This window comes from Xiphophorus couchianus, chromosome 11 (assembly GCF_001444195.1).
Source record: "Xiphophorus couchianus chromosome 11, X_couchianus-1.0, whole genome shotgun sequence".
NCBI lineage: Eukaryota > Metazoa > Chordata > Actinopteri > Cyprinodontiformes > Poeciliidae > Xiphophorus > Xiphophorus couchianus.
The window spans coordinates 23,242,377-23,256,846 of NC_040238.1; the positions used below are offsets into that span (position 1 = coordinate 23,242,377).

General features: G+C 40.1%; 1 protein-coding gene across 1 annotated transcript in view; it reads right to left on the minus strand.

Moving 5' to 3' along the window:
• Positions 1 to 440: 440 nt before the first annotated feature.
• slc8a4a (solute carrier family 8 member 4a) overlaps positions 441 to 14,470 on the minus strand; it is a 34,039-nt gene continuing 20,009 nt past the window's right edge. The window contains exons 6-9 of the mRNA XM_028030626.1: positions 13,592 to 13,710; positions 12,352 to 12,451; positions 6,084 to 6,356; positions 441 to 3,660 (exon numbers count right to left, since the gene is read on the minus strand). Of these exons, the coding sequence (XP_027886427.1) occupies positions 3,281 to 3,660; positions 6,084 to 6,356; positions 12,352 to 12,451; positions 13,592 to 13,710 (872 nt within the window). The 3' untranslated portion in view covers positions 441 to 3,280. The remainder of the gene's footprint in view (positions 3,661 to 6,083; positions 6,357 to 12,351; positions 12,452 to 13,591; positions 13,711 to 14,470) is intronic.

Consider the following 14,470-nt stretch of genomic DNA (forward strand, 5'->3'; position numbering starts at 1 on the left):
CTTCATCCGGTTCAGCAAGCGCAACAAGTTAGCAGGGATGTTTTCATGTCTATAAATTGGGGGGGGAGAGGAAACAAACATCTTTAAGTTATAGAGCAGAGTACAAGATAATTCGACCATGAACAGAAAATTGCACGCGCCCACAAGTAATAATAATAATCTTCTTTGTCACACCAGGAGGTTTGCTTGCAAGTTAATGTGTTTGCAATTAAGGGATGTCATAAAAAGCCATAAAAAGACAGTTATTAAGACACAGTGCTGCAGTTGGGGGATTATTCCAGATCCTTTTTTACTCCCTTTTGCATCATTCCCTGTATTTTCGCTGCCACTGCTGCTAGGGAGTATATAGGTGATGTCAACATCACCCAAGCCTTAAGTTTAATTTTGTTTTGTTTTGTTTAACATATAATTATATACAAAAGTAATACAAACACTGCAAATCTTTCTGGGACCATAAATCATCAACATTTATTTCCACCTTTTATACATCAAACGTGCATATAAATAAAAGTAAAATCGATCATATAAATAGCTCTACAGCAATACAGTAACAATAAATATGGCTATACACACTCCAGGTTAAATAAATAATAATAATAATAATAATAATAATAAAAAAGACGGCTGTGTAGCACTCTCAAGTAATACTGAAGACACATCCTGTTTATAACACATTCTTCAAGTCAAATCATAAACTCTTTTGGTGCTATTTAATTGTGCTGATCGCTTCACTCGTCGGAAAGGCGTCACTTTGCTTTCTGCTGTGCTTTTGTTGTGACAGTGTCAGCAAGACGGAGGTTAAAAGAAGAGTTTTTCAAATCTACACACAAACTATCACTTTACTTGTTTTTTTTTTTTTTTAAATGTGAACAATACCGATGCGCCATCTGTAAAGTCTATTCTTTACACGACATTATCCCAGAGAAAGGCTCACCTGTACTCACACACACACACGCACACATATATGTAAACTTCATTAAATCTATCGAAAAGCAAACACTTTGCTTCAACTTCACAACTGTTGTAAAAAAGAAAAAAACAACAAAAAAAGCAGTCATTTCTTGAAAACCTTGGCTGTCTGAAACCTATGAAGAAGGCTATGTGAGGAAAGGGCACCAGGCAGTGGAGAGAGCATGAAACAGCTGGGATTCACATGTACAGAAAAACAAAAAAAACACCAACACTTCAACAGCCATGTCCAAAAAAATCACACACAGCACTTCATAAAATAGATTACCAAGAAACTGTGAATCTGAGTACGTGCAAAAGTAAACACACAGAGTCTTTCACAAAACACCCACGCACAATGTTCATCCTTTACATGATATACAATGAATAGTTAATGTTAATATTGATTACACCAGCGTGTTTTGTCCTTCTCAAGTCCTTCATATTGCATCGAAGCTCTAATGTAGCGTCACCCCATGCACCAACGTAAATTTTTCATCCTCCACCGAGGAATCTCGAGTCAAGATTAAGCGAACTGAATCAGTAGATTACACAAAATAATGCTGTAAATGTCGAGCAGAAGAGCGGCTTGGTGGTGCTGAAGCTGATTATATACAGTGAAAAAGTGTTGCGCACCTCACAGATTTCTTCTTTGTTTTGTTTTTTTATACACTTGTTTCAAATCATCAAACACATTTAAGAGACGTCTATTGCCTCAGTAAAGGTCAGTGATTTACCACTAAAGACGCAGTAATGCTGTTTCCTGTCTTGTTACGATTTGAAAATACCCGGTAAGTGGGTTCAAACTTGAGGAGAAGAAGGGCATTTTTTTTAAACGATCAGGTTTTTAAGTTTGTGTGATGCTTTTGATGCACTCCCGATGTGAAATGTCCACGCATACTACAGATTAATTGGGTGATATGACTGTCGGTGTTACTTTTCTGTGACGTCCCCATCTTGTTTTATTTATTTCTTCAATATAAGAACAGACCGACCATCAGGGAATGAAATGTCAGTGCTCTATTAGGTGGTCAAATAATCAAAAGCCAAATAAATCAGTAGGTGATGGCTTAAGTTTCACTTTTGGTTTCCCTACTCCAGGTAGTGCAGGTGTACAAACCGTCTGTACAGCCTAGTGTGAGGCTAAGTGAGATTAATTCAGAGCGACTGCTGTGACATCTGAGTCACAGTTGCATTGTTTCTGCAGCGGGGAATGAACATGTGCTGTATATGAGGCGTGGGAGAGCTGTGCCATTCACGTGGGGGGGTTCTTCTACAAATTAAAAAAAAAAAAAAAAAATCCATTGCAGGGAGGTTAATATGGTGATCAAATTGTTTATGCTTTGAGCTGAATGTGTAAAAAGATGACGTGGAAGCATCTTTTTAGTGTGGCGTTGTGCCTTCCGATACCTTTGAACCAAAAGGCTCACACACAGCGGTGCAACGAGGTTTTAAGACTGTCATCAAAATGGAGTTCAAAATGCCTCAAATGTACCAAAAAATACATCTTGATCCTCTCCAAGACGTTTGGGACAATATTCCGTGGACTGATAAGACAGAAAAAAGAAAACTTTAAATGGATGGATGTTCTGTTATATCTGCTCTAAAACTAACACAGCATTTCAGATCCAGAACTCCAGCTGTGGGAGTTCGCTCCTTTATGACCAGGACGAGTTATCCTGACGTTGTACGGGACAACGATCTGAAGCAGAGCAGGAAGCACACCTACGAATGGCTACAACATACCAAAGGTTAAGGTCTTGGAATGGCCTAGCTAAAGGCTGGACTTAAGTCTGATTGAGAGCATGTAGCATGACCCAAATTAGGTTCTTAATGCCCATCAATCCTCAAACGCTCCTGATTTTTGAAGAAATTCTGCAAAGGAGAGTAGGTCAAAATTTACTGCCAAGTTGCTGCCAAGGATGGCTAAGTTATTACTTTATGGTGCCAATTATTTTACTCCATTTATCATGATTTGATATTAAAAATGATTTGAAGATCTAAAACATGTTACCCAAAAAAAAAGAAAAACAGAAGAAATCTGTCGGTTGGTAAATACATTTTCACAGCACTGTAAACGTCACATGAAATAAGTATTTTAGCGTAGGAAAAGAAAGTTTAGCTTCAGTGGCTAAAGCTAGCTTTCACAGCATCATCAGCGGTAACAAAGTCCCAAAGTCCTTAAGTGCATCATTTTCTAGATTTTGTGCTATATCAATAATAAGTGATGATACAAATAGTTAGAAATCTTGTGAAAATAGACAAAAACAGGGAGAAAACTGTAAAAACAAGAAGAGGAGTCATGTCTGTACTTTTTTCTTTTGCCTTGCGTTTAGAAGCCAGGCACGTGGCAGTATGCCTCTAAGGAGGCCAACAGGATGTAGATGAACCAGAGGGAGAGGAACAGGAAGAAGGTGAGGAGCTTGGCTGTCCGTGGGCCCCCGAGCTCGCCGCCCGAAACGCTGGGGCGCCTGCGGTAGAGCAGCACGAGCACGCACACCAGCGCCATGACGGTGTAGAGGGTGACGGAGAAGGCCAGTGAGCCCGGGTTCACCTTGAATGTCTGACCTTTGGTTTTCCAGTAAACGGCGGCGATGGTCCACGCCACCCCAATGCCCAGGAAAACATTCACCGCGTTGCTGCCCGTCACGTTCCCAATGGAAGCGTCGGCGTACTGGTCCTGGATGGCGGCCACTTTACTCGCAAATGTGTCTGTGGAAGAGAAGACGAGAAAAACGGGGTATGTTTTTAAACTTATGCTACCAGCTGATGACAAATCACAGGGAATGTCAGTGGAGAAAGTCTCAGAGTCACCCTGTACAACTGGAACAGCTCCAGTTTTCCTGCCATTGATTTTTTCTAATCACACTTATCAAAGCTGTCTGTGAACTGCGGTGGCCTATTGATGGGCGCATTGTCATTCTTGGGGAGACTTTTCTCATCAGGATAGAAATCTTTCATTGTGGGATAACGGTAATTGCTTACAGCAACTCACTCTCGATCTGCAGTGACCCTCCTACCTACAGGAATAAGGTGGTTCAATCTGTGTCTGTATGCCAGTCGAGCACAGAGTGAGTATTGGCTGCCAAACTGGACTCAAAGCAGAGTCTGATTAAAGAGCTAATGTCTCAGCAAGATCTAGAAAAAGTCATCCATGCGTTTATCTTTAGTCGCTTTGGTTACTGCAATAGTCTATTCGCTATTTGCCTAAAAATTAGTCAACCAGATTCAGGTCGCTGCTGCTCATGTTCTCGCTAAAACCAGGAAGACGGAAAGCATCACCCCTGTTCTGAAATCATTCCACAGGCTCCCTGTAGCTCAGAGAATACACTTTAAAATACTTCTGTTTGTTTATTGACCACTGAACAGCTTAGAATCAGGTTCTGGTCTGATCTGCGTCCCCAGAACCAGAACCAGAAAAAGAGAGAAGCAGCATTCAGTTTTTATGCTCCACTAATCTGGAACAAACTTCCAGAAAACAGCAGAAACACTGAGTTCCTTTAAGCCCAGGCTAAATCCTCCACCTATTTAAAGCTGCCTTTGATTCATAGTAACTGGAAGATTGATCAATAAATATGATTTTGATGACATTTGATAAAATATACTGATATAAAATAACTATATTATCCCCTGTTTCATAACTTGTGACTGTATTGTGTTTTTATGACATAAAGCACTTTGAACCACCCTATTGCTAATTGTGGTATATAAATAAACTCAAGTTGAAAGTTGATTTGAAGGACAATATGTTTTTACAAACCTCGTTAAATATGAACACAGACATGTAAATGTTAGATAGACTTCTAAAAACAGCTAAAAAGTAAAACCTATAAAGTCAAACGCTTTAGTTACAAACACCTAGTATTTTGGATGGACTTCTTCAGCAGGCGCTCCTTCACAAACGACTACCAAATTCTTACACTCAAAATTAAAAGTGATACTTTTAATTATATCACGTAATGACTAATGATTTATCTAATTCTGGAACAGCTCCGTAGACGACTGGTATGGTCTTCAAGGGCATCCTGGTGCCTCTTACCCGGTAGGATTTTACAGGAGCCTGGCACCATCCGTTTGCTGTTAGCATGTGGCTTCATCTGGTAAAGAGTGACTGACCCGGGTGGGAACTTTTGGAAGTAGCTCCTGAGTGGGCCCCGCTAATACAGAGAGCACACTGATTTGGCTCACAACGCAGAATACAAAAGCTTTACAGAAACACTTTTGACGTAGCATTTAGAAAAACAACACAACTGACAGAGTGTCAGGGAAGATATGAGCGATGCAAATTTCATTAAACGAACCGTGGCAGGCAGAGTGGGAGAAGTAACGCACGAGCTGCCAGGGTTAGGAAACAAATTCAGGAGCGGTATCTCCTTATAACAAGGGCAGTTCTTCTTTGTCTCAATTTCGCAAGATACAAAACTCATCTAAATGGGAGACGTGGTCATTTTTGCAAGATTTATGCCTCATTAACAGCAAAACATGTTCCTGTTTAAACGAGAAAAGACGTAGCAGTGAAACGGCAACATCTTGTGGGATGTTTGAGTGTCGCCTAGCAGAAACAGGACGGAGAATCAGAGGGAGCCTCTTTCTGTTTTTCTAAGAAGCCGTAATTCCTGATTTGAAAAACGTATCAAATGAGAAAGTTTCTCATTTTAACGAGACACGTCTCCTGAATGTATTTTTTTAGCTCTGGAAGTAAACTGCTACATATATACAGGCATATTATGGCACATTTTAAACATGACTACCAAAACCTTTGAATAAACGTATTGTGTTTAAAGATATCAACTTAGTTCAGAGTGACTTCAGACTGTCTGTCTTCCACTTTGCATGCTTGTGTTCTGCACTCAAACCCGTCAGCCTAATAGAGACTCTGGTTGTGCCTCAAAGACACAAAAAAAAAGATTTAGGAAATGGTGAGATGGGAATACAAGCCGATCGTACAAGTGGAACTGTGTTTTCCTTTGTTTACGTCTTGTTAAGGTGCTAAGTGAGAGCTTTGGAGATAATTCCTCTGACAGCTCAGGAGAACAAGAGGTTACGTAAGTCTCCCCGAGCAGCTGCTTCTGCACCACAGGCGAAAAACCCAGAGGGATCACAGAGCAGGTCGATTCCCCGGCACGGACACCCACCTGGAACAGAGGTGCCGAGGGCAACAAACACCACGGCGGTGACCGAGTCCTTCAGACCGACGGTGCATCCGAAGTGCGAGGCCAAGTCGCCCGTCACAGCTGTCAGGACGCCGATGAGGGAAATGGAGACGAAGAAGCAGGCCCAGCCGTTCCAGTATTCGGTCGGGGGGACGAAGGCGAAGAGAACTTTCCAGAAAACCGTCAGGAAGTGCATGATGTAATCAAAGCAGGACGGCAGCCGTTCCTCCCCGCTCTCCTCTTCGTCGTCGTCGCCTAGCGGGAAAACATTAACGAAAAGTAAGAGCAGTAGGAAGCAGCGGCTGCCTGAAAGAATATCTGGTGATTAACACGTCTTTCTTCTGCTGTTGCCACTGGGGTTTGTGGGTTTTTTCATCACCAAGGAACCCGCGCTGCATAAACCGTCTGTCTGCTGTACTTAACGTTATCAAGATGTCATCGTTGTGCTAACGAGGATTCAGGCCCGACTTGACCCATGTGTCATCAATGTGATCTAGGTGGAGGTTACTGATACAGGGACATCAGTCAAGGCAATTATACCAACTGATGGTTCACACACACAAGCAGGATCTGTGCGTTGTTAGTCGCCATTTTTAAAACAAGTGTGTTCCTCAGAATAATGCAAGTAAAATTCACAATGATTACCCTGTTGGGACAGCTACAGCCTCCTTTTCTGTTCTTTAGTAGATGTTTTACAGACATATAAGAAGCAAGCTGTTGCTAAGCCACTATTAAATTCATAATATTATAAAACTACACAGTTATAACAAAGCCATGTACCAATAAATAATAAATAAATGCAATAAATTTTGCACTTATTTGCAGAAAATGAGAAATAGTCAAAATAACGAAAAAGATGCAGAGCTTTCAGACCTCAAATAATGCAAAGAAAACAAGTTCATGTTCATTTAGAAACAACAATACTGATGTTTTAAGTCAGGAGGAGTTCAGAGATCAATACTTGGTGGAATAACCATGAGGTTTTCAATGGGATTCATTGCAGTTAGCTCTTAATTTATTTTCCAGAGCTTTTTACACACATTTTTAAATATTATTTTTTTCAGTCAAATCAACAGTTTTGTCTATGTAATACCAGATTACATGAATGTGAAATTTTATTTCACATTATTTAATTTCAAGAGGAATTCATCAAATTCAGAGACATATTTTGTAGTTTTATCAATACTTTCTGCCACAACCGACCCTTTAAAGACGTTCTTGATCTGGACCAAAAATGAAAATGAGTCCGACTCTCCTAATTTAAACCACATATATCACAGAGCTATTAGTTTTGATGTCACAGAGCTATTAGTCAATCTGCGGTGTTGGAAAGTTTCCCCAAATCAAAGGAAGTGCTCAGGGTCCCGCAAAACCTTGGGCTTGCCCTGCATGTTGGGTAGAGCAGTGAGTAGCAGCAGATGGCGGCTCGTATTAAGTCCAGTTCTGCTGGTGATTGGTTCCGGATGAAAGTGAGTCATTAATCTCCACTGCTGCTGTGTGTCTGTGCAGGAGGCGAAGTCAGTAACTCAACCTGTCGAGCTTCCTGGACCTGACTTGACTTGCCTTTAACTAGTTGGTAGGCCTGTCGCGATAAATGATAAATCGATTAATCGTACGATAAATTAAAACCATCGACGTCATTTTAATTATCGACATTATCGTCTCTTCCGGCCTTTTTCTCGTTCTGTTGATGACACCGAATGAAAAAAGGCTCAACTCCGGTGCTCTCCACTGACCCTCCTTTCTCATTTCCTCAGTATAAAGCCCAGCGCACACTACACCATCTTAGAGCTGTCGGCTGATTGTCGGCCCATTTTTAAAACCTGAGAGACCACACATTAGCCGACAGAAATCCTAGGTATAACGGTTCGATAGGGTTCGGTCCTGACGTGTGGTGTCCAACAATGGGCACAAAATAATGGCTACAAGTCCAGGGAACAAATTTTAAAACCAGGCATTAATCAATGCTTTACTGCAATCTACCTGCAATGCATGTGGCTAGTGTCAGGGTTAGTGTCAGTCCTGACTGAATGAAAATCATTAGAACCTGTTTACGTCACGTTAACGAAGAACAGCTGAAAAGTTACCGGGTTTATCAACTGCGGTAGCAATTTCGCTCCAACTCCTCGTCTTGTCATTTCTATATTCTTTGCATGTTGAATAAACATCAATATTGTTGCCATGTTGGCTGGACTTCGGGTTGCGCCGTGTCAGCTGTTTGGGATTCCCCAACGTAATTTCCCCTCAGAAAACACGAGGAGAATCCGCGCTTTCTGATTGGCTACCTGTCACATTCAACAGGCTGTGTTAAGATCCCAGTCGGAGAAAAAACCCTGATTTGGATCGGAGCGGCAACGACGATCTACCATAACACACCACACAATCTTAGAAAGACCAACGTTTTAAGATTGTCATAAGGGGGAAAATAGGAGCAAAAAACCGTGTAGTGTGAACTATTGCATCAGGTAGTCGATGTGCCCATCTTCTCTATTTAACTCTAATTATTACTGAAGGGCAACATGATATACAGACTTCATAATCTGCACTCTTGTTTGAATGCAGTATTTATTTCCACTTTGGCTTTATGTTGTTTAGTTTTTATCAAGTACATTTTTTGTTAATGGAGACTGAGAATCCATTTTGTTTTTGGTTGTTTTGTTTATTTTGTTTATCAGGTCCAGTGTTAAATATTCTTTAGAAAATAAAGTGTATCTATCTTTGGCAGGAAATTGCATGCATTATTACGTCATTTCCATTAAATCAGTGTAAAAAGGTCTTCAGACAATATTATCGTTTATCGCAATAATTTTTTGAGACAATTAATCGCTCAGCAAAATTTGCTATCGTGACAGGCCTACTAGTTGGCAAAGAAGAATTAATTACACCGGATTACAGTTTAGTTCAGATTGAACAGGAATGTGGGTCACTGAATTTGAATCTGTCTGCCTGTGACCATTTATGCACAAGAACTGGACCTGTTTATTTTACAAAATGACTGAACGAAAATACTGAGTTGTAATTATCACTGAGACTTGAGAGGAAACCTGTTGTGCTGACAGATGAAGCCCATTGTCTGGGCTCCAACAATTTCAGATTCTCGTTTCTGTGGCAGAGTGACCGACAACAAACAAACTATTTGCAAGCAACACTGTGAGAAAAAGTGGACCGGGCTAACCGATGCTAAAGTTAGCATCTGCTTCAGTTTATAGCCAATAGGAACCAGCTTCAGTGGGTTAAGCTTTTTTTTAAATAAATTGACTAAACTTTTAGTCAATTTAGATTTCTAGTTGTGCTTACAACTCTCACTCACAAAAGCTCATTCATAAAAACTTTATGGTAGTTGTAAAACCACCAGAAATATGCATAAAATCTAGTCTCATCTCGTTCTCATGAAAAATACTGTCTTATCGTATAACCTCGGTAGCTACATGTATAGATACATCACGTTAAAACTGCTCTGTTATCCTGTTTTGATCAAAAGCTCTGAAAAACTTTAAAAGCAATTAATTTACTAAAGGTAGTAAATCTTTAGGAGATCTGTACAATGACTACATACTGTACCTCCCTGCTAATATCCTCATCAAACTCAGATTTTTCTGAGGGAAAAATCCATGATTGATTCTGTCGCCCTAATCAGCATTAAATATACCCTCCTGAATTAACATAATATCACATGGACACTTTCTTTCCACCCTTTAGGTTTTATACAGAAAGAATATCAAAAATCATCTGAAAGAAAACAAAATGGTAGAAAAGGATTGATACTTTGTGAAAGAGGTTATGTTTTGACGGTACAGTCAAGGATAGGTCTGGGTCCAAACATACAAAGCTACTGTGAATGTCAACATGCACTGAAGCGTCTAATGCCTTACAGCAGGAGTAAAGACACATTTGCTGACCTGCAATGTGAAAGAACATCTTTGAAAGAATGATTTTCAGGAACTGGAACGCGGTAAAACCTGGATTCAGACCGTCCTGTCTTCAAGCAAACAGCATGAGTCAACCCTATACCAGAGAACCTTCTCTATATGATAACAATAATAGTTCAGTTTTAAAATAGAGCATAGCTGCAGGATACAACGCAAAGAGAAAAATTATTTTGTTAGGTCTACTTTTTTTTTTTTTCATTATCTGCAAACAAGGGCACTAAAAGCAGCATAGTGGTAAAAAATATCCTCCCGATTGCCGACGGTTGTGGTGCTGCAGGTTTTGCTGTTTCCTGTTTATTCGCTCAGTACGGGCAAACTCCAACAAGCTGACCTGATCTGATTGTTGTTTCAAAAACATAAATACAATCATGAATCAATGTCTTTACCACTGAGATCGAAATAACGACTGAAGGTGTAATTTCTGTTCATTTATACAGAATATTCTGGGATAAATTCACAAAGCAGTGATATTGAAGTCATCTTTTGCAGCTGGTTTGAACACACCATCTCCAGGTTTAATGCATAGGACACGTAGCATATATTGCTTTAAAATATATGTAGCTACAAACAGATTTGCACGAGAAAGATTTGAGATATCGTCCAAATCAAGACAAGAACCTCATATTCAAGAAGGTTAATTGAGTAATCAAATCATTTGTAATAATGTATCCCCCTGACAGAATAATGCAGCGATGGGATTTGTTAGACCTCAGAGAAATAATACAACACATTCAGTCAGGTCTCGACTTTGTTCTACTTTAAGGACACCAGCATAGTTTCTTTGTAAAGTTGTCATGATTTATGGCTCACCTCCTCTAAGAATAATGTGTATTCGTATTGTTTAAATTTCCCAAATGATTCCAATTTTACCATGTCATAGATCTTTTAGAAAAAATATTGACCAACTTCATGTAAAATTGATCTCGAACTGTCACATCTCATCTTTTCTTTGCTGAAATGCTTTTTTTTGCTATATTCTGATTATAGACTTTTAGACTAATTTAAATATGCAGTGAAAGTACAGGAACTTTACAGAACCAGTGTTGAAAGTTAACTATACCATCACTTTCTTTTTTTTATGGAAAGGCTGCCCTGGAAATCCTTACTTTGCTTTTGACGATTTTCTACTTGACCATAAAGGAATCAGTCGGGAGTGAATGGATTTATTGTCCCACTAAGTTCACATGCATATTAATCCCTTTATTAGCTGAATTTAGTTACAGTAAACACATCTTACCACAAATCATTGATGTTTTATTGCCAAACAGACTCCAAGTTAAGATTTGTATCCATTTAGCACTGATGTGACTTCTAACATTTGCATATTTTACACGTACATCTACTTACAGCTGCTGTTGCTATGGTTACAGCTTCCCAAGAGGACGGTAATGTACCTGACATTAATGACTCTGACGGCGATGATAGCGAGAGCTCTGATGAACTTTGAGACCAACCGTTGGAGACTGCAGGGCTGCTGTGCTTCTGATTTCAGTCTCTCTTTTAAGGAACGCTTTACTGTAACTTCCTAAAGTTTGAACTGTAACCAGATACAGGTTTTCATTGCTAATAAAAGTAGTTTGAGGTCAAACTTGTATCTTTTTTGTATGTGTTGCTTCAATTATCTGTTTAATACTTTGAAAAACACCCCGTCAATTGGTAGGAATTTTCAAGTTCCGACTGCAAATGGAATAATTTATGATTATTGTAGATCATTTTTCAAGTTTTAGCAGCATAAGGCAGTGCTTTGATTAGATTTTTCGAATTGATAAAATTAAAGCTCTGAAAAACAAAGTGGAAATAAAAAATGATTCATTTCGGAAGCTGTTGAGCCGTGCTGAAATGTGTATTCTTGAAAACAATGAGGTAAATTCACAGCAGGAACAGACTTTCGCATGTCTTTACAAATTTAGCAAAGCGCTTTGTGAATTTACATATTTTCAAGCAAATTGTTGCCGGACTTTAAGCTGGAACAAACAAAATGAAAACTTCTGCGTCGTAAAATTCGATTTACTGTCTGTCTGATTTTGTGTGAGAGAATCTGAAAGTTTCACAAAACAAATGGCTTTTGTGAAAAAGCTGAGAGCCAAGAGTCGCATGAATTGTCCAGAGCCGCTTTTACGATGGGCCTTATAAGGAATTCAGCCCATAATGCATTTTTAATCAGCTGTCAGCTCCAAACAGATGCAGAAAATAAACGCTGAATCGCCGAAGGGCGTTAAAACTTTCAACTGAGACGCTCGTCTTTGGGGTTTTAACGCAGAAACGTCATAGAGAACGAAGCACGACAGGCAGATGTTAGCGTTCAGGTCCGTGTGGCTCACCTGCGCTGACAGTGACGGCGCTGACAAACTGCTCCCTCCAGCTGCTGCTGCCCACCACCAGCGCCAGGTTGGTCTTCTTGATCAGCTTGTCCACTGTGCTCTGGAGACGACCACGGAGACAGAGACAAGCAGGCATGAGACACACGTTATCGGCGCAGGCTTAGCAAGAAGTGACACGGGAGACACTGATGAGGTGACTGAGGGTACAATTACCGGCATCTCTCATCCCACTGGGGTGCAGAGTGAGTCACAAAACCAGATTTGGGAGGAGGTGGGGTCGGGCTGGGCTTCATGCCCACAGGAAACAGAGCCAGTGAGGGGAGCTGGGAGTCTCAGATATATATCATGTAGCAGCTTAATTGCTCTTAAATAGTCTTAAAGGAACACAACGGCCAGTTTTACACCAAGGCATCAGTTTACTCTGCAATATAAACCTGTGAACACGGTGTGTCCCGTGGCTGGAACGGGAGTAATAATAAGGCTGATGTCATGGTGATGTAATCAGGGGGTCTCAGATTGGATTAGCAGAGCAAACCAGAGGCCAAACAGGCTACAGTCGGTTTTTACTTGTTTTTGTTGTAAAATCCCATCCGTTCTCTACCAACGTGGGCTGCGTTGAGACGTTAGTTTGCAACACGAACATGCTTCATAATTCAACACGGCTCTTTGGTTGAGTTTAGATATTCATATTCGCTGTAAAAGATGAAATTATGTAATTTGATGAAAATTGCTATAACATTTGGAGACTTCTCTTGGTCTCGTGTCTCAGTTTTTCTCTTAAAAGTTATTTAACATACAGAGCTTTTGTAGTTGCCTTTATGCTCTCTACCCTCATCACTTGAAATTTGAAGACTGTGGTTTGTTTTTTTTACTTTGTTTTCTGACCTACAAGCTAAATCAGAGCCTCAAAATGAACCATCCAGAACTTTGACAAGCTTATCCAGAAAATTTTGACAGAAATAAAGATTCCTCCACTTGTGGATGTAAATGGTAGAGTTGATTCAAAATAACGAAGGGACTTACAGACACATATCCAGCACCATGACTTAACTTTCTCAGCGCAAAGCCGAAAGGTAATGTGACGTGTCTACAGAGTAATTCTTAGCAGCTTCATGTTTCAAATGATTTAAAGTTAGCTAAAAACAGTGTCAACTACAGTGTTTATCCACCGGCACAAGATGTAAACAAGAGATCTTGTTTTAGGAGGAGAGTGGCTCAAAACTGCTGGTTTTTAAGTTACCTTGAACTCGTAGGATTCCTCAATGACCACCTCCAGCTTGGTGTGCTCTCCCAGGACGGGGCAGCCCATCTTTGACACATCCTCTGGACCCACCGCCATTTTGTTGTCATTGGTGTCCCCTGCACAGATCAGCAGAAGCAAAAACTTTGATTATACCACGAAGATGACTAGAGCCAGGCGTTCTACGATGTCTCAGAGGTTTGTGAGAGAACATCAGTGAACAGCCAGCATCATGGAGACCAAGAATACACTAAGTAAGTAGCATTAAATCGGAGAAGAGCCACAAGAACCTATGAGAACTCTGGAGGAGCTGGAGATATATAAAGCTCAGGTGGGAGAATTTGGCCCACAAATCTAACTTTTATGGAGGGATAGCAAAGTGAAAGGCAACAGCTGTGCTTCCAGTAACCTTAAATTTGCCCAACTTCACCTTTTGAAAATAAATTTGCTTAATGGAAACATTGCAATTAAAAAAAAAATCTTCTTGTTTTTCAACATCAAGTCTTTGTGCTAGGATGAAACTGCAATGGAAACATTCTGTCACCAGGTGCGCAACTGTATACTTTCCGTGGTGTATGCGAACATGCCATCGCCGCCCCCCTGACCCCCTCCTGACATAAACTTGTACAACTCATTTTTAATTAAAGTATCAATAATAATAAATGTACATATATGTGAATAAATTGTTGCCCTCAGGGCAATTAAAAAAGAATGAAACAAAAAACAGGGCAATATTTCATAATTTAATATATATTTGAGCCAAAGAGCCACTTCTGTTAGCCTGTGTCTTTTTTGTTTTTGCGCCACTGTCTGTCACATCACACGGGTCCTGTGTTCAACAACTGGATCTTACTACTGGAGGAAATGACAAAGAAAATG